General features: G+C 34.6%; 1 protein-coding gene across 1 annotated transcript; it reads right to left on the reverse strand.

Annotated features, from left to right (window-relative positions):
* Positions 1-411: 411 nt before the first annotated feature.
* Positions 412-20,818, reverse strand: LOC110453811 (protein KRI1 homolog). Its single transcript, XM_021502978.1, has 18 exons — positions 20,715-20,818; positions 19,356-19,438; positions 18,177-18,306; positions 17,327-17,408; positions 16,265-16,357; positions 15,174-15,258; positions 14,011-14,091; positions 13,100-13,203; positions 12,440-12,569; positions 11,874-11,969; positions 11,256-11,426; positions 10,631-10,718; positions 8,206-8,303; positions 7,682-7,784; positions 6,477-6,607; positions 5,802-5,866; positions 4,438-4,539; positions 412-3,347 (listed from the first exon to the last, which is right to left on the reverse strand). Exons 1-18 carry the CDS (start codon positions 20,791-20,793, stop codon positions 2,381-2,383), a joined length of 2,688 nt encoding a protein of 895 aa, XP_021358653.1. The 5' UTR covers positions 20,794-20,818; the 3' UTR covers positions 412-2,380.
* Positions 20,819-21,504: the final 686 nt, after the last annotated feature.

A 21,504-nucleotide genomic window follows, 5' to 3' on the forward strand; every position in this document is an offset into this window, starting at 1 on the left:
TAGTTTTGTAATGTACCCAGAACCAAGAGTACTAGTATATATTTCAGAACCATACATACGCATACAAAGCACAGGGACCTGAGAATTTGTTACTTATATTTGGACATACACTAAAAATCGATCCCACCTAACTTTCTTGCATCAAAAACCAAATTTCTAGTTTATGTACAAAATATGTATATTTAATGTCGTTGGAAAGAAACTTTTTCTTTTAAAAACCTCTTATATTCACGCAAAATTTATTTTCCTTCCGCAGACATGATCTCCGTTTCATCCTAAAACAGGCCATTTCAGAGTTTCACGTGCACGCAGTCATAGGCTCTATGACCTACTGAAATGTCACAATTTAGAAACAACGTGATTTTTTTTAATGTTAAGTCTGGATCCGAAAAACCGACAAAACAATGTCCAAACAACAAGAAATGCCTTTATTACAAGTTCAATGATTTTATTCTTTAAAACATACACTCTCTCTGCCATTCATCTGACGTACAAATCTTAGGATTTCATGCAATTTAAAAAAAAAATATCCATAAACCTGCTCTCAGTCGTGGACACCGTTGGAATCTTTTTTCCATTTAAAATAGTTTTACTCAATCTATTCTTGGGATTTATAATTTTATGGAGACAAGTGTTTAAAGCATGCAGAAAAATATTTTTTTTACTGTCCCTCCAGCACATGCTAAATGAATGACAGAAGTCAACACAACACAGAGCCCCATCTTTTGATAATGTTGCAAAAACGGTAAACAAAACATTGACCACTATAACACTAGCCATCTACAACAGCTGTTTTGGTCATTGCCGAATATTTCAAAGGTAGAAATTTTGTCCTGCAGTCGTTGGAGAAACAAAATGGTGTTACCTGTTACCACAAACATGATGAACGAACTAACACCAAAAGAACAAACAAGGAACTTGAGTATAACAAGTTTAATATATCAAGTTTGAAATCATTCTCTACTATATATTTCAGTTACTGGTCATATGGTAAGTTCAATAAACAACCATTATTCTTTTACATAAATTGTTAGGGAATTATCACTGGTGTACCAATACATATTTATATTGTTTTCAGTATTTCTAATGAAACTTTTATCTATAAACATTGCTGAAAACGTTTCCCAAAACGTGGGATATGGTAATAACTAGTAAACATGAAAGTCATATATATTTTCCATAACAGGGCTCAAATGTCAAATAAAGGTTGTGACCTACTTTTACTATGCAACACTCTATGTCAAAATTGTACCTGTAGACAATGCTTGATGTTAATTATAAGGTGTTACAGTATTAAATTTGTGTTCAAAATAAGTCTTGACCAGTCAAGGGTAAAATAAAGGTCAGTTACCTACTTTCAGTAAAGTGGCAATTCACCATCTAGATGTGCCCCTTTACCAGGTGTAGCGCTCCAAAAAGCTATATTATGAAGTAATGCTGTGGACAATTGCTTTCAATCATTACAGTCAAAGGTTGGCCATTCCAACATTCAAATACGGAATTTGGTGGTCGTAGGTGAAATAGCGAGGCTTCAGACAATCTGTGATGGCATACCTGATGTAAGGGCAAGGTATGATCCTATAATACTTTTAGGTATTAATACAAGTAACAAAAATATACAAAAATATACACAGCATATTTTAATTGCGATCAAAAATTTATTAAATTGATCTTATAACAATAATGAAAAGAAGTTTTTACAACTTATATTAATCAGTCTTGTTTGAAAAAATGTAAATGCACAGATCTAGAGGGTATTTACATATGTGGGAGGAACATAGAGGACCAAATGAAAAACTCACAAGGTTACGTAGGTCAGGTGACCCAATACTTTTTGAAGTATGATCTGTGAATTGAACCCTGGCTGTCTTAAGGAGTGTGCTATCCACTACACTCCATCCGACCACTCAACAATAGCACATACCAACTCTGACTCTGGTCTTACTTACTGAAGATCACCACATGTACAAATAATTATCCAAGTAAAAACATTGCCTTCAAGAAACATTAACAAAAATTTGAATGGAAACACTGTATATTTGCCCTTTACTGGTAAACTCCATGTTCACCCAATGAAAACTACTATAAAGTGTATGTTGGGTACTAATATGTCGCTGTCATGATGAATTTGTCCTTATTGGTGGAGGGCGAACAAGGTGAAAGTTAAACTGCAGAGAACATTTCCCGATATACAACAATGATAAAACAAAACTTTCAAATAAATGTGTGCATTTCACTTCTGTATGTACCTAATGGAACTGGATCAAAATTCAATTCACATTCACACTCACACACCCATCATACAAAGCCTCTGTAGAATTATTGAAGGTCACACCCACACACATGTGCACTCATACACTCACACGTAATAGATTCTATCTTAGGATTCCTCGTAAGCATATTTTTTGAGTTGCATATATTTATACTTTTTTGGGTCAATACCGTAGGCCAGTAGTCTTTCATCAGTCATTGTTGGCTTCTTGATATTCAGTTTATTTTTTATTTTTTTCGTCTTCTGTTTTTCAGCGGGAGGCTTGTCACCAGTGTCATTTCCCACACCTTTCTGCAGTTTCTTCTTCCTGTTTTTCCTCTTCCTTTTTGACATTTTCTGTTGCTCTCCTGTACCACTAGCTGCCTCACTGTCACCAGCTTTGGTCGCTGGAGCACTGCTAGAGGTCTCCTTTGTCTGGACAGAGGTCACAGGACTTTCCTTGTCCTCTGAGTTATCACAAACTGTTACCCTTACCAACTCAGTATCAAAACTTACATTTTTCGTTGATGAAACATTGTTGACTTTTAAATCATTTTCAGTTTTAAAAGATGCAGAATCACTCAATTTTTCACCTGATTTTACTTTTGTCTTTTCTTTTTTCTGTTTTACAGAATTGTCAACTATCAGGCCTCTATCAAGCTTCAGTGGACTTTTATCCAGTTTCTCTGGGCTATTGTCCAGCCTTACCTGGCTTTTATCCCGCTTCACTGGGCTGTTTTCCAGCTTTACTCGGCTTTTATTCAGTTTCACTGGGCTGTTTTCCAGCTTTACTTGGCTTTTACCTAGTTTCACTGGGCTGTTTTCCAGCTTTACTTGGCTTTTACCTAGTTTCACTGGGCTGTTTTCCAGCTTTACTTGGCTTTTATCTTGCTTAACTGGGCTGGTTTCCAGCTTTATCTTCTTTTTTGGCTGAGTTTGGTCTACCTCAGCTTTTCTTTTCCCGTCAAAAGAATTTGCGTTTCCTATGACTGACACTTTTGATGCAGAATCTTTTGCTTTCTTGTTCTTTTTCTTCTGTCTTTTCTTCTTTTTCTTTTCTTCACTGATGTCTTTTGAGGTTTTCTCTTCCTCTTCCCTGTAGAAGATAAAAATATCAAACAGTGAAGATAAGGGAGTAGGACCCCAAATTGTCAACAACATTGACCCCAATCTGGACTGATAACAGAATGTATCTATCCTAGCATATAACCCAGCAGATACCCCTTGAAAAACAATATCTTGCTTTGTGATTGGTTGGTTACAAATTCATACCAGACCATATTTGTAATTTTGCCAAGGAAATGGAATACCTTTCCCATTGCCATAGCTGGTATCAATTCATTCACAAGATTCTAAACAGGCCCAAATGAACCACACTCTTCATCACAGCAAGCGTAAAACAGGAAGACAACTAGCAGCAAAAATCTTCTGGTCCAAAATGTTTGTCCTCACACCCCAGGGAGAAGCAGTTTGAAACTAAATTGAAAATCTAATAAAAACTCAATGAGGGTTAAAGCTCTAAGAGATGATCAACGTGTCACTAGCTAGGGATTCTGTCAGTTGATGAAGGATTTTCAGAATTTAGTTGTCCTGTACAAACCTACAGATTCATTGACACCTTTCTCCCATTACTAACGTCAACATTAATGATTCACTGAAATCTGAAAATACTAAAAGTGCTTTCTATGCTTAACTCCCTTTGGTGTCATTTTTTTATAACCATGAAATCACAATTCAGACTACATGTATTCTCAGAGCAAATGACCTGATATGGGACAGAGATGTACTGCACCCCTCCCCCACCCCTTTGCCCTTATGAATCCCTCATCTTAAGTGGTTTTCCACTATAACCATAACTTTATATTTGTGCTGTGGATTAATTCAATATTTTCACAATGCGTTTTGCTCTTTGAACTGCTGTCAAATGGATACTGTTCGCCTGTTTTATTTTCACACTTTTCATCTTTGAACAATTGCAAGCAGGCAAATTCTTCCAAATATGAATATCATATGATACATACAGCCAGCAGTACTACCAGTATTAAGTAAATTTTTGTGAAATGAATACTAGACATACTGTTTTATGAGAACCAAAGCATTCGACATAATCTGCAGCAGTCATTAAATTATTACGGTAATTATAATCGATCCATTAAATGTTCTCTACAATATAGAGGTATCTATACCTGTTATACTCCTGTAGGGATGTCAATAGGTTACACTTTTTCTTCTGATTTTTTCCTTTATTACGATAGACCCTCACTTCTTCTTCCTCCTCTTCTGCAGTCCTGTAATGATATACAGATAACATATTATCGTCCTCAGAGTTAGACTGGTCACGGACCACAACTTAACAGTCCCATACAAATAACAGCCACCAGTGACCAGAGCATCATATAACAGCCATCAGTAGCCAATCAAACAGATATATAAGTATCCCATGCTTTACAGGAACATTCCTAAAATTGCTAGGGAAAAGATTATAAGACTCTTTCATGTCCAGGGGAGGAGGATAGGGAAATTCCACCTGAGAGGTTTACAAATTTGGTATAACCCGAGGCTTTGCCGAGGGCTTTGCCAAATTTGAAAATCCTGAGGGTGGAATTTCCCTATCCTACACCCTTGGGCATGAAGGAGTATTCTTCTCTCATTCTAACTACCAGAATAAGCTCAGAAACTATGAAAATGAATTTGGACTGGCTACCATTTTGAAAATATAAATTTTCCCCGAGTTTTTTTGTCGAAAACGAATTCGTCAGCTAGATTTAGCATACCCCATAGTTGCAAACAACGTTTACGCAGGAAAAATAATCTCATCTTTCAAACGTGTACGGTAAGAGTCTTATAGTCTTTACCTACCAATAGTGAAAGACAGCACACACATTATTAATAGGAAATGTTAAAATCATGTCATCACTTTAAGCAGTGTCACCAGGGTAGGGTTCAGCGTCATCAATTTTGTCCCACATTTCTTTTCATATGATGATGTGGTGCATTAAATTCACCAATACAACTTATTTCTAATGATTTAACAGTTACCATTGAACAGTGTAACACAAATAGCATAGTGACTACTGAACAGTCCTAAATAGATAACACAGTCACCATAGGTTAAATAGGCCAGAGTAGTATGGCCCTAAAAAGAGACTGAAAGGAATTGGTGAAGATGGTAATTATCATATACATAATACTGTATTATAACATGAAGTGTTCGTTGTTGATAAACATTCGTGGTTTTCGTGGTTGCTATTTAACCACGAAAATAAATACATCAAATTTGAATGATATACGTGTCTACTGTTTGTTAATATGGGATATCCATGAAAGTTTGTACCACGAAACGATCTACATGGCTTCAAACCATGAAAGAAAGTGCCCACAAACATTGCGTGTTATACAGTGTACATAATGTAGCAATATAACTCAAAAAATCCATAACTATTATACTTAAATAATATAGTTGCAATATTTCCTAACCATTCTAATGATTATTACGGTGAACTTTGTTTTTAATTACCACCATATTTTATAAAGGATTTTACAAACTCACGTGTACTGACTGATCTTCTTCAGTGAAACCCAACTGTTCAACTCCTTGTCCTTGCATTTTAGAATCTGTCAAAACAAAAGCGAAGCTTAAGCAGGCTGAAAGACATAAATTATGAATTCTACAACACTTAAGCTAAAATTCCTTCATGATCTCTTCCACCATCAAACAATTTGTCTCAAGTTAGTTTTTAGCTTTTCCATGGAGCAACAGTAAAAATTAAAGCTCAAACAAAGGCTTGAGGCAGACCGAATGTGTTTGTGATATGAAGCCAGGTCATAACGATATTTAGTCATTCTGCTGATGAATAGGACATTGGCACCCCCGGGTAACAACATTAGAAGTGACAAAACAAGATGCAAGATTGGGTCACTTGACCCAGTGTGACAATTCAAAAATTAACAGTCACATTTACCTAGCATAGTATTGTGAGAAATTGTTACTCTCTCAACTCCAGACAAACTTTCGTTTTTGAAAAAAAGAACAAAGAGTCATATTTCCATAAATACTGAGGCAGGAGACCCCATTTCAGTAGGCTGTTTCGATTCACAACTTCTAAAAAAGGTACTTGCACACAAAATTTCATTTTGCAACACTCTCCAATAACAAGAAGTATTCTTAGTTATTAGCCTACCACATCACAGATAATTGCCTACCTCGTCAAAGGTAATGACCTACCTCATCAACACCAAGCCCGTAGTCGTTAGGTGTGACCTGTCTGTACTTAAAGCGACAGGGCATGTCTCCGATGACGTCCTCACAGTCCAACTGGTAGTAATCGTCTAGATACTGCTCAAACGTCTTCTCCTCTGTCAATCATAGTTATAGTAGGCTTATACACTGTGTAACACTAAACTCACTTTGGTTTTATTTGCTCTTTTTTATGTTTTATAAAATGCACAGTATTTAAATCTCTATCACAGGGGTTTTAAGTTGTGAATATAGAGAAAACGAGACAAAGTATTGCAAACAACCAATATTTCTCCATCTCCAAATAAACTACAGTTTTATCAAGAGTACCGCGGGGCGGAACAATATACGCCCGTCAAATTCCATATAGTGTTATATACTTTCTTGCATTGAAATAAGATCTACATCATTCTAAGAGGGGTTAGCTGACATGCTATAAAAAATGTAGGAGAAAATCTCCGGACAAAAAATCAAATACTGAAATGCACAAAGGGCAATAACTTTTGCAAAAATCATAGAATCAAAATTCTTTTTAAGGAAACACAAAACCCCAGATTTCAAGGTACATTCATACAAAATATTTCAATTGTAGCTGACAACACAATGTTATTTACAGTGAGCAAAGGGCTGTAACTCTGTAAATAGTTTATCAGGAGATCAAGGTTTAGCACGCAGCACACATGCATCATGAACAATTATAACACTTTCAACTTGCGCTTCTGCATAATAATTTTTCCCATTGTACTGACATTTACAGTCAAGAGTGGAACCGTAAATATAACTACAGCAAATGTATGAATAATTAACTGACTGGAGTTCCAATGTACCGGTAGATCACAATAGTTTGTATCACTGAAATGGTTTTTAAATGGCAAGCAGTGTGTATCCACGAATGTAATGTGCTCTACAGTTCTATTAACACCTTGTGTAGCAGACTTTTATTATAACTTACCTCTAAGCTGGTTTTTCCATCCCTAAACTACTTTAGGTACATCATGTGTTTTTAATTCGCTGGACAACTTATGAAAATACCATGTAGTGTTGAAACAAACTTCACCAAATGATATTCACTTAGCCTATGCTCCAGTGGTGCTAAATATGAAATATCAGCTCTGTAAGAATTGCAGACCTTCAGAGGAACATCAAGTATAATACCCAGCAGTGTACATGTACTACATGTTATTACTACTAACCTGGATCAAACGTAGGTTTGCTCTTGTTCAGAGCTTGTGTTAACTTGGACTTCTTTTTCTGTTTCTTACTGATTGCTTGGGTGGGATCATAATCAGCATCCATCTAAAAGCGATGAAAACAAAGACGGATAGGGACAGGTTTAGATGTGATTTAGATCAACAGAATGTCTTACCCTCTTCTTGAAAGGCATAGTTACATATGTAACTCTGTTGGGGTATGAAAAATAACCAGTTGGCTTTATTTCTAATATTGGTGTCAAACAATTGTGATGTCACTACAGCAGTGTGGGCTGGTACCACTAGATTATTAAAGTAAGTGATGTGCTTAATACAGAATACCAATGGGAAGGAAGTAATCTGAAAACAGCAATAGCTACACAGTTATTTATAATAAACATCAATTAAGGTATGAACTTGATTGTTATGATCTTGAGAGAGTTTTAAACCCATTTATTGCCATCAAACTCCTTAACTCTACATTTTTATGTATCCACCTCTCATCATCCTATTTGATAATAACTCACATTAAAGTCCTCATCATCAACATGTGGGCCTCCATCATTCTCCTCCTCGCCCTCTCCATTGTCATTCTCCGTTCCTCCCTCCCAAGTGTCCCATGTCTCTATAATGATCAAGCGATTTCCTTACTGACTACATACATGTACATACCAACTAAACACTCTCCTAAAAATAAAATTATTTGCAGTTCAATCAATACATGCACACCTGAATCAAGCATTTCTTTAATAACTAGCAGCTTTGAAAGATTTTTTTTACAAATTTATATAAGAACAGGGACTGTCTTAAAGTGTTTGTGTTATACTACATTGTGCCTGTGTGTACATTAAGCCTTTGTCTTTGATTGTTCGTGTGCAAATCCCTGTGTTAACTGTGTAATTGTGTTCATGACCTGTGTGTAAACCTGTGTGCCCATATACCTGCAGCTGTATGTAAGTCCCTTTGCTAACGACATGTGTACAGTTCTCTTTGTTAACTACCTGTGTGTGGATCTTTGTGTTAATTACCTGTCGATAGATTTTTCAAATTAAGGATTTTTAGATACTAGCTTAAGGTGAAACAGAGTGATAATTGTATATCAAAATCATGTTATGATGAATGTGTAAATGTAAATGATGGCTGGATAGTTAATATCAAGCATGAATTGTCTAGCCTTGGTTTGGTATATATGTTCGAAAACAATTTACCTGTTAATGTTGCTTTTAAGATTATAGAACACAGAATTTTAGATAATTGTAGACAGAATATGATAGCAAATGTATCAAGGTCATCTAAAGGTTATTTATATACCAGCACCTTGTTGATAATTTTTGTTTTCAATTTTACTTATGTAAATCTATAGAACCAAAGTACAAACGCCTTAATTATTACATGTTTTAGATTGTCGTCTCATAATATAAATATTGAAGTGGGTAGACAGAACAATGTTGTTANATATTGAAGTGGGTAGACGGAACAATGTTGTTCGACAGAATAGATCATGTACTCGCTGTGCTTCTGGTGAAATAGAAGATGAATTTCACTTCATCCTAAAATGTCCAATATATCAAAACCTGGTATGTAAATATATCAAGCGATTTATCACAGAAGTCCTAATGTTTTTAAGTTCACGAAATTATTGAGTACTAATAATGTAAAAGAATCATATGTAATCGAGGAAAGTATTTAAATTGTGCCACAAGAAAACGTAGAGAATTCAAAGTCGGAACTTTGTAAGGTTACTCTCCACTTAATCAGTTTAAATTTGTATAATAATCTCTTGTACATGTATCACATGAGGCAATTGTTTGGCATTTAACCCATGAGCCGGATGGCTCTCGGAAATAAAGAAACTGAAACTGAAGCATCCATGTGTGAGATACCTGTGTGAAAGTCCTTGTGTTGACCTGTAGATCCTTGTGCTAAATATATGCCCGTAAATCCTTTTCAAACTAATTTTCTGTATTAAGTCTCAATGTTAACTTTAAGTAAGAACTTGTTACCTGTGTGTAAGTTTTTATGGTAACTAAATTTGTACATGTGTGTAAGTTTTTATGGTAACTAAATTAGTACATGTGTGTAAGTTTTTATGGTAACTAAATTTGTACATGTGTGTAAGTTTTTATGGTAACTAAATTAGTACATGTGTGTAAGATTTTATGGTAACTAAATTTGTACATGTGTGTGAGTTTTTATGGTAACTAAATTTGTAAATGTGTGTAAGTTTTTATGGTAACTAAATTTGTACCTGTGTGTGAGTTTTTATGGTAACTAAATTAGTACATGTGTGTAAGTTTTTATGGTAACTAAATTAGTACATGTGTGTAAGTTTTTATGGTAACTAAATTAGTACATGTGTGTAAGTTTTTATGGTAACTAAATTAGTACATGTGTGTAAGTTTTTATGGTAACTAAATTTGTACATGTGTGTAAGTTTTTATGGTAACTAAATGTGTACATATGTGTAAGTTTTTGCATTAACTACACTAACTGAAGATCTTTGCATCAACTGTCCATGAGAAATTGTTTAATAAAATGTGTGTAGCCCTTGTATCAAATAAATGTGTAAATCTTTGGGTTAAATATCTGTATGTAAGCCATAAGTTATATATCTTTAAGTCCTTGTATTATATATCTGTTAACACCCCTATATTGAATGTGTAATCCCTTATGTTTAATACTTTTGTGTAAATCCTCATGTTAAATATCTCGCGTGCAAGCCATGTGTTATATATTTGTAAGCCCTCGAGTTTGATATCTGTGTGCAAGTCCTTGTTTAACATTTGTGTGTAACCCTTGTGTTGAATCTGTGTGTTAACCCTTGTGTAAAATTTCTGTGTGCAAGTCCTTGTTTAACATTTGTGTGTAACCTTTGTATTGAATCGGTGTGTTAACCCTTGTGTAAAATGTCTGTGTGTAAAATGTCTGTGTGTAAGTCCTTGTGTTATCTACCCGTTTCTAAATCCTCGTCAACAAATCCAACATCGGGTTTGGTGTCCTCTGCTCCCTCCTCATCATAGTAGTCATCATCAAAGTATTTCTGAAGACCAATCAAGCATGAAGTGTATTGTTGATAAAGTAACATAACAAACAATAAAGTTATTGTCTAATAGTCTATGCTAACGTAATTATTAAGTAAGGCTGTTTATATTAAAAGGTAGAAATGTATTTTACATTATGTTTTTTTGTAAATTCACAAACACTATTAAAGGAAGTAGTCACTGCAACAGAGATTTTTACAAACACTATTAAAGGAAGTAGTCACTGCAGCAGAGATTTTTGTAGATACTGTTTTGATGAGTCCCAATCAAGTATTGCAGACATTTTTTTAGTCAAAAAGTACTATCATAAAGAATTTCACATCAAGAAACATTGGGAAGAACTTCACATGAACTAAAATTAACGAGCAGACTTTACCTGTAACATTAACGAGCAGACTTTACCTGTAACATTAACGAGCAGACTTAACCTGTAACATTACAAAAGAGGTTCACAGGTAGCATTATAGAGGACAACATGTTTTTTGAGCTTTGGATGTTGTCAGAGTTTAGGTTCTGCAACCATAGTCAACATATACCTTCATCATTTCGTCGTGTTTTTTGGGATCAAAGTCGTCATTGAGATCATCGTCATTGAAGCCTAAAGAAGGATTGCCTGTGATCATCTTCAACTTCTCAATCTTGTCTTGGATTTCTTTCTTCTTCAAATTCTTTAGCTGTTTTATTTCTTCCTTTCTTGTATCTTTTTCCTGTCCAAAATCAATCAGAATGACATTGTTTATTATTAGGAAATTAACATGCAAGTGTTATATAATATTGAATGTAATGTGTGTAATAGCATTCAATTAGATTTGAAACAACAGAGAATAAAAGAAGACTGTACTTCTACTGGCTACAGACCTACCCCATCATGATGGAGATTATGCCAAATTAGTAACGAATCATTGAATCATAAAAAGGGATTTATCAACACACACACACACAAAATAACGAAAAATCAATTTAATGGGAAAGAAAGAGTCTGTAGTGCATTAATTAGGGTTAGATACATTATATGTGTGTGTGTGTCAATCCTAAAAGTCAGGTGTTAGTTTCATAAATAAAATTACAGTTTTATTTATTTATACAGTATACAAGACAACACGTAGGAGGTACATTGTGTATAAGTTATGAGTCAATTAAGTCCAAGGTTATACCGTTTTCTTACGCTCCTTAATCTCCTGCCGTTTCTCCGCTCGGGTACTATCTTTCCGCCTGACTGTGTCTTTGATAGTCCTGGGGTAACTTTTTATCTGTGGACAGCAGACAATAATCAATGCGACAGTTTTATAAGTATATATTTCAGAATAATTTCAGTCCTGAAGTAATATGGTAAGAGCACAAGTTTAAAATTCCATTAGCTGATAATCAATGAAATATATGAAATAACTTGACATTCTTAAGTGAACAACCTCTGCCATATTATACATATCTGCCTTAACTGGCTTGAAAGGGTATTACCACAAAATCACTTTCTGTCATCTACATGACTCGATCTTAACCGCTGACCTTAGAGTCAGTGGCATGGGCTGACACACTACCGGTAATCTGTGTCATACTGACATCCAAATCATTTCTTTTACATCAGGCCGAAGGAAAATGGCACAAGCTGTATATGTTATCAATTGCTTTAAATGTATTCAATGAAATTGAAGTGCTTTGCATATTTGAAGTCATATCAATGTACTAAGTAATTGATAATTTCCTGTACGCTGTTACTTACAAATTCCTGATCAGGCTCCTCGAATCTGAAGTTGTATTTCCTTTCAAACTCTTCCTGCTGATCAAGTAATCCCTCCTCCTCAGAAAAGTCTTCATCCTCATCATCAACAACCTCACTGTATGTCGGGATTCTTTTCCAAGAAAAAAGTCAACATTATAAAGCATTTCAGGAGAGATAACTTATACAGTCTAGGTGCACCACAAATCTAACAAGTTGATGTAAACAAGAGATTTTTATCATCATATTATCTGTATAATCTGCCAATAGATATAATACAATCATTAACTGTTAAGTTTGACGACCAGTAAAGTAATCATACCGTTCAAACCTTTTTGATTTAAAACATACGCTTAACTCTCACAGTTTCAGTAAATCAGGGCTCGTATTCATGACATCATTTTCACGCTAAAACTCAGATTCTGTGCTCAAGCCCCATTTCTACTTCGAATTCAGATGATAGATTAAACGAAATTCACATTTCGTCAATCATTTGGAAGTATTTTTGACAGACAAGAAGCCAATTACCGTTTACAATCTTTACAGTACATTTTTTCATTATGGCACATGATTTAAGCGAGTAACAGGACACTTGGTTTGAGCACAGAATCAATGCTTAAACATGAGAAAGATTTCACAAGCACAGGCCCAACTCTTAATTACCTTCCAGACTCCTTGTCAATATGTCCCTTGTTTAAAATGTAGTCCCTTAAAAACTTCTCGCCAGAGTCAAGATTTGGGTTAGACCAATAATCCTTCAATGACTCCTGCCAAATGAGAAAAAATATATTTCATATCATGTGAATTAGTAAAACTGATGTCAACGCTTCTAAGCCTAGAGCAATATCTGTATTGGTTAGTTAACAAAACATTGAAATTTTACTTTAATTGACTGTAAACAGTAATTCTTTTCAACCTGTCCATGGCCATTCTCTCATATATATTATAACCGGACCAGAGAAGAAGTCAGTTACCGTATTTTACTGTGAATAAGCCCCCTCTCGCAAATAAGCCCCCTCCCTACTTTGGTAAATGTCCTGGGAACAGGGTGGGTGTTGCCTGCAATATGGCCAAATTACCTGGGGTGGGGGTGGGGGGCAAAAAGGGGTTATTTGGCCATATTGATTTAAGCGATTTCTTCTCTGGTTATGGGGCAGGAGGGTTTAGCCCTTCCATTTCTACAATTTTGAATCCACCACCACCTAAGAATACTTCTAGTCAAATATGGTTGATATACTGATATACATCTCTTAGCTTCAGAGAAGTTTGAAGCTTAAATCAATACAGCCAAATACCCCCTTTCTGCCCCGTCTCTCAGCCACTCCATTTGTACAGTTTTGAATTCCCACCACCTAGGGATGCTTTCAGTCTTATTTGGTTAAATTCCAATCAGCGGTTATGAAGAAGAAGTTGTTGGACGAAAGTGTTGACGGACGGACAAACGACAGCATGACCTAAAATTGAAATACTATATTTCTATGCTTTTGAATGACATCTTAAAAACTTCCTGCTCAGTCTTGTTCTATTTTACTACAGCCCAACAACCAAATCACTCATCACTCCTACGTACATACCAGTTCTACTCCAACTTTGTCTTCAGCTAATTTTGACTTTTGTCCTTTCAGCCAGTTCAAATAGTCCACCTCCTCTTCAGCCTGAATACCAAATACTTGTTATAAATTACATGCAATGGACATATATATTATAAAGCAGATCACATATCCTAAGTTAAGTTTTATTCTGCAAAGCAAGCTTGATTCTACGTATAGTTGCTGTGACTGTTATGTCCAGTGGACCTAGTCTGTTATAAGTAATATATATTGTTATAATTGTACATTGTAGTATCAAAAATATGGCAAATCATTTCTTAAAGATAATGACATGGACATTTTAAATCATCAAGTCTCTTTCAAGAAAACTATCAAACACATTTTTTAATATCGAAATCTGACAAACTTACAGCAGTATTTAATGTTCTTTAACCTAGCATGTCAAGCATCTTTTTGAAATCGACCGAAGCAAGGGGTTGGGGAAGGATACTAAAACTACTGCGCATCTGACATCACCTCACAAAAAATATACAATTATTAATCAAACTGGCTGTGATGTGTTTGCAAACTGCTTTCATTTTCAAGTTTAATAGCATACCTTTTAGGGGTTTTTTTTCAAATATGTTCTTGATTACTCTGTATGTTATCAAGAAATCTTCTACATTTAATGTTGCATTTTCGCTATTGTTGTTGATTTTTACTGCATTCCTATGTAAGGTGTGGGGGAAATTATTTCATCTTTATGCAGATATTGGGAATAGAGAAATTCTACCTTCCGGTGTAGAATCTAGGCTAAGGACCTTGGCAAAACCTCAATCCTGACCCCAATTCTACCCCCAAGGTATAATGCCCCCTACCCCCATACCTGCATAGGACAGACTGATCTATTAGTCACAGAGTAATTAACTTAATTCAGTAACATCATGATTTCATATTTTGCCCTCTATAACAACTGTTAACACAAACTATTATGTGATGCACAACGAGTCATACTTTCTGACATCTGATCTGTCATTGTCATGAGAGTATGTCCCTTTATGTGATAAAGGTCTGAAATGTTGACATGGACATTTTTGATACCATGATTGACCTGAAAAAAGTGACATGAACAGGTTGACATTCTAATTGTTTTTCATGTTTTATGATAGTGATCACCGGGTTAAATGGAATAGGGAAGTCAGCGATACCTTCTGTAGTTTACTCTTCTTTCTTTTAGTGAGGAATTCATCGTCACTTGACTCGTCCGAACAATCAAATCCAGCACTTTTGAAACTGAAAGTACAAAGTGACCGACCCGCATTAATAAAATTCTGCCACTTTTCTTCTCATCCAATTCAAGTGAATGGATTTTGAAACAGCTAACTGATGATAAGAATTAGGAAATGAAAGTGGGAGAACCATATGATTAGCAAACGCTAAATTTCCCTTGTAACGAGTACACACAATTGTTAATTTATCAGAGATATACCTAGAAATCTATACAACACAGGGTTAAATATCAGGAAATTATAGCTGGAGGTCTACCNAAATTTCCCTTGTAACGAGTACACACAATTGTTAATTTATCAGAGACATACCTAGAAATCTATACAATACAGTGTTAAATATCAGGAAATTATAGCTGGAGGTCTACCTACTAAATACTTACATATCAAAGGATGATACCAAGAAATCTATATAATACAGGCTTATAAATCAGGAAGTTATACTTGGAGGTCTACATACTAAAGACTTACATATCAAAGGATGATACCAAGAAATCTATATACCGGTAATACAGGCTTATAAATCAGGAAGTTATACTGGGAGGTCTACATACTAATGACTTCCATATCAAAGGATGATACCAAGAAATCTATATAATACAGGCTTATAAATCAGGAAGTTACACTTGGAGGTCTACATACTAAAGAATTACATATTAAAGGATGATACCAAGAAATCTATATAATACAGGTTTATAAATCAGGAAGTTATACTTGGATGTCTACATACTAAAGACTTACATATTAAAGGATGATACCAAGAAATTTATATAATACAGGCTTATAAATCAGGAAGTTATACTTGGGAGTCTACATACTAAAGACTTACATATCAAAGGATGATACCAAGAAATCTATATAATACAGGCTTATAAATCAGGAAGTTATACTTGGGAGTCTGCATACTAAAGACTTAGATATCCAGAAATCTACATACCTGGAGGTATATATAAATCACAGCCTTAATATACATCAAGGAGTCATACATAGAAATCCTGGAATAAGTGTCTTACCTTTCTCTGATTTCCTCCTGCTCTTTGTAATAACCTGGTTTACTATCAGGCTCATCATCCTGGTAGTTGTCATCACTGTCACTGGTCACTTGTCTAAGGAACGCAAACATGAAAACAATTTAGATAACTCACTTACAATGCATATCCAGAGATGCAAATCAGTATTTCTAAAACTAACTCTGTAAGACAGGAATGCCCCTCAGCCCAATAGAATGAATCTCATTTTATGACAAGTTTCTATCTGACAATAGTAACAGTCAGCTTGATATTTGCACCCTGAAATAACAATTCATTTAAGGTATATCATACATGTACTTGATAAATCTAGCATCATGACATGACTTTGTGACTTTAGCATTGATCTTGGGACCCTGAAATATGAACTCGTCTGTCACTTATTTTTAACACTGTCAGATATTTGAATCTAGTTTGAAGAAAATCTGTTTAGAAATAAAACCAGCAGAGTCATGACAATTGACTTGTGGAAAATAAGCAATATCTGACCAATAAATAGCAAGTGACATCCGTAACATTTTCATACCTGATCTTTGTATAAACTTTGATGACAATATTTTAAGAAATAAGTCGGTAGAGCCATGACTAGATTTTTAATTCTACCTTGTCAGAAGTTTTCTGAAATTAAATTCTTAGATGTATTTAATATACATCTCATGTATTATTACACACCTGATTTTTATGTACATTGTAGTTTGAAAAGTATATCAGTGTCCAAATGTTCCTGATATATATCTAAATACAACTTTTTTTATGTTTTATAACCTATAATAAATTATTTTTAATCCTTAAGAATTTGTTTGTTTGGGGTTAAACGCCCCAGCAGCAGCTAAGGTCATATATAATGACGGTATAACAAACAAAACATATTTTTTTTAAATATTATTGTCAGATGTAAACATCTGACATCATTTCTCAAGGGATACCTTTGCAGTAAACTGTATTCCATTTATACTTAATGTATTTCTACAAATTAATAATACAGTCTGTAAGATTGTTTATCCAATAATTCAGGTACTGGTACACTGTACCTAAGAGAACACTTACCCATCTTTTTCTGTTATCAGCTTTCTCTCATAATCTTTTAAGAAAACTGGTTTTTGTTTCTTTTTCTTCGGTTTTGAATCCTCTAAAATATAAAAACAAGAATATTAACATTTGTGTACTTACCAAGGTATTTTTTGCATATTTAAAAGTTCTAAATGATAGAGTAAAACCAACATCAATGGTTGTGAATCTTAAACTTTACAAGCCATTTGGATTGATATGTCTCGCCTGTGCCCCGCTTTGACCATCAATGCACATATCAGAAAAACTAAATTAAATGCAAAAACTTAATGTTGATGGAGATACTGACAAAGTCAATGGACCATAAAAAGTAGGTCGCATCCAGCATTTGATGCATGGGTTGAGATGTACTACCTAAGATACATCTATGGTCCAGGTTTGGTTGGTCTAGCATTTATGCTATCAGTGAAACTAAGTTTAATGGAAAAACTTAATGTTGACGCCGCCACCGACGCCGCCATGGCAGGAAAAGCAACACCTTAGTCTTGCTTACGCTACTTAGTCACGGCGAGACAAAAATCAGTTACATGATATGCTTTCCAGTAATTACTGGTTTTTCACTGGAACAACAATGACCATACCATATCCTCTGATGACACCAGTCCAGATCCTAACCACCTTGTCATGGAACTAGTTCAAACCCCTTAACCTCCCACCGTACCTCTCATGGCACCAAGCCCTTACCACTCTCTCATGTCACCAGACCTTAGCAAATGTCATGGCAACAGTCCAGATCCTTATCCACACTTTCATGTCACCAGTCCAGATTCATAACCACCCTATCATGACACCTAATCCTTACTGTCCTATTACAACACCAGACCCTTACCATCATCTCCTTCCTCGTCGTCATCTTCACTGTGGAAGAACTTAGCATCTTCCTTGTAGATTTTGGGGTCTTTACTTTTCAATGCAGACAATGTTTTCAGCCAGTCTTTTTCCAATTGAGCAGTTAAAGCCTGTAATGATATGGTGCTCATTTATTTTAATGAATTCTTTAGGACTTGATCTAGAAAATGTCCAATTAAAAAGGAGAATTTCAAAACATTTTACAACAATATGTTAACTTATAAATCAGGTATGAATTAAAACAGATCTAATTAATAAATAAATTACCAGTAAACATGTGAATTAGTTAAATGTTTGCAGACATTTTAAACAAAGTAAGGCTGAAAAATGCTGGGTTTATAATTAAGTTATCATTTATATTACTGGCATGGTCATATGTACGCGCATCTGACCACAATTTAGGAAAAAATATGTTTTGATGTGTAAGGAGAATGGATTTCTAATACTATAGGGAGAACTTTTGAATAGGGACACTTTTCATAGTGTAACAACTATTTCCACTAACACTAATTACTTCTAATTTTTTACCATAATAACAACTTTATGTGTTATTAAATCATCTGTTAAACCTCAAATATAAGTTATCTATGACAGGGATATTAACCAAAGCAATACCCATATCAATATTCAACAAATATGAGTTGTTTTACAAGTCATGCAACTTGAATTATGAATCTATTTATTTGTAACCAGTTAAGAAAAGTTAAATAAACAGGTTTCTATGATAAGATAAATTATGTAATTTGGCGTAAAACCAGCAGATAATCGTCAATCAAGTACATTATTGTTAAGAGCTCTAAAGTCTATTGTGTACATGTATTTCCCTGCAACATTTAAACAGTATCTTCAGCTCAGTGCAAAAAAAAAGAAATTTGGTATGATTGCCAGGAGATTTCCATACAAACAATAGAAATGTGAATTTGCTGTTTTGAAGCAGGAAACCAGGAGATTCCAGGGCATATGGGGAAACATCACATGCATAATTAATTTCTGACAAGTTGAAATGAGTAACAATCTAAACTTTACCCTCTTATTTTTGTCTGATATCAGCAGATTATGTATTGGCATTGTTTTTTGTCATAATGAAAGGACAAAAAACAATAATTGCCTGTTCATTATCTTACTTTTGAAGCCTTTTTATTTACACTAATGACTTTACCTCTGCATTTTCATCTTCTGATTCTGATGAACTTGAAGAGTCTGTTGCATTATTGATGTCGACGTCACCATATTTGTCTTTCACTGAAAATATGTTACAAAAAGTGTGTTGATATTCATGTAAAATAGTTTTATTTCATCTATCTTTGTCTCTAAATCGAAGCTGTTAACTTAAAATTAGCTTTTATTTGTGGCCATCTTAACAGGTTGGGCACAACGATGCATACGGGTACGTAATAATCCTGCATTAGGATAACAGTTGCCAATTTCAGTAACAATTTTATTACTGAAAGGTGGGTTAAGTGAAATAAAAACACAGTGTTCTTTTAAACACATGCAGCAAAATATGGCATTATTCTTCCAACTAAATTCAATCAATTACACAATGAAGTACATTTGTACAAAAATGTTATCAATTCTGATGACAAACTTTTTGTGAAAATGACAAACCATATCACTGACTTTGTTCTCTCCATGACTTCAGTATGTAGTCAATGGGATCATCCAGTGCAAACGTGACTGCAGGTGAGCATGATATTTTTCTGTGTGCTATTTATAGCTTCTCTACAACACACTATAAGTAATGAGTTGATACAATTTGTCATTTACATATTTTGTGCACAATTGTACTTCATTGTATTTTTTTTTATTCTTATTGTAACAGAGGTCCTTATTTCTGCAATGCCCCCGCTAGGAGTCGGACCTCTTGCTTACAACACTTACCCTCTACCGAATGAGCTAACGAGAATTTCTCCCTAGCCAAGTCGAGAGGAAGCCGGGTGACATTATGTTGAGAGAATAGCGCCATGTTTTGTTCACAATATTTAAACGAACTTTATTTGTTTTCATTTCACATTATTCCCCATTTCGATAATAAAATTGTTACTAAAATGAATAACTGAAGTTTGTTACCCAAATGCAGTATTATTACTCATATGCACAGGGGCATGGATCGCTTTACTTGTAATATTAAAAAATAGGGGTCTCCTATACTATTTATTTTTAATATTACAAGTAAAGCGACCCATGCCCCTGTGCTCATATGCGCCGTTGTGCCCAACCTGTTTATATTCAATTTGTTTCAGTTTAGTTGCACAATTTATGTGTAATTTTAGATAAAAATTGACAGCGGGCATGGCTATTTACATATATGCACTAATCATGAAATGTATCTAAGCTCAGATAATTTTCCCTCCGACTTCAGATAACGTGTCGGAGTTAGCGTTCCAATGCATATGCATTAGATCTCATGTCAGAACGACGTATATTTAAGCAAGATCATATAAATAACTTCTTTGTTCTACGCTTTTATCTACACAATCAAATCAAATATATTTATCAAATAGGGAAAAATGATTACATCTTTGTAATTCCTCTTTTGCTCTCCAAGTGTTGTATTTTTCTGCGTATGCCTTATTGATCGTGAACTCGGAAGCCATGCTGGTTTTCAAAATTCTACGTTAGTTGAACGCTTAGGTTGACTATTGTAAATTTAAACACGCAGCTGATTCCGATCTCCAGTTCTGTCGGCGAGTTCGAATTGCAACAGCTAGACAATGTATTGCTGGGTCGATTTGGCATATGCGTTATTGTACAAACGACATATTCATTTAATTATTAATCTTTTGAATTACTGCATAGTATTTTTTTAAACCATACATTCGGATAAATAAAAAATCTAAATAAATAAAGCACAGAATATCATATATTGACAAAAATCAGCGGGCGCTCATAGCAGGTACAGTGTAAATAATTTTACAAACCTGGTTAAAAGTGATGTATGTAGACATTTCCTGCCTACAACAGTGGTTTATTTATTTTTATTTATCAAGTTCTTTATTGAAAAATTCAGATAAAGTGCTTGTGGAAAAACGAGCATAAATGCAGTCTCGGAGCAACGCATATGTTGCAGTTTTTTTTTTACCATGCCCGAGCTGAAGGCCGGTGGTTTTCATAAACTTCATATTTAGACATTCCTTGACTTATTTTCCATAGGAAAACAGCAATAACTGGAGTAAAGGAAAATCTTTATTTAAATTAAGGAAATTTTCCTAACTTAAGAACGGACATAGATATCCATGACGTCAGTAATGTTTCCCTGTTGAGAATCTTGTGCTAAGGATTTACCTTAAAGATCCCTAGCTATAACC

Source organism: Mizuhopecten yessoensis, unplaced genomic scaffold (assembly GCF_002113885.1).
Source record: "Mizuhopecten yessoensis strain PY_sf001 unplaced genomic scaffold, ASM211388v2 scaffold7513, whole genome shotgun sequence".
In the NCBI taxonomy this organism is placed as follows: domain Eukaryota; kingdom Metazoa; phylum Mollusca; class Bivalvia; order Pectinida; family Pectinidae; genus Mizuhopecten; species Mizuhopecten yessoensis.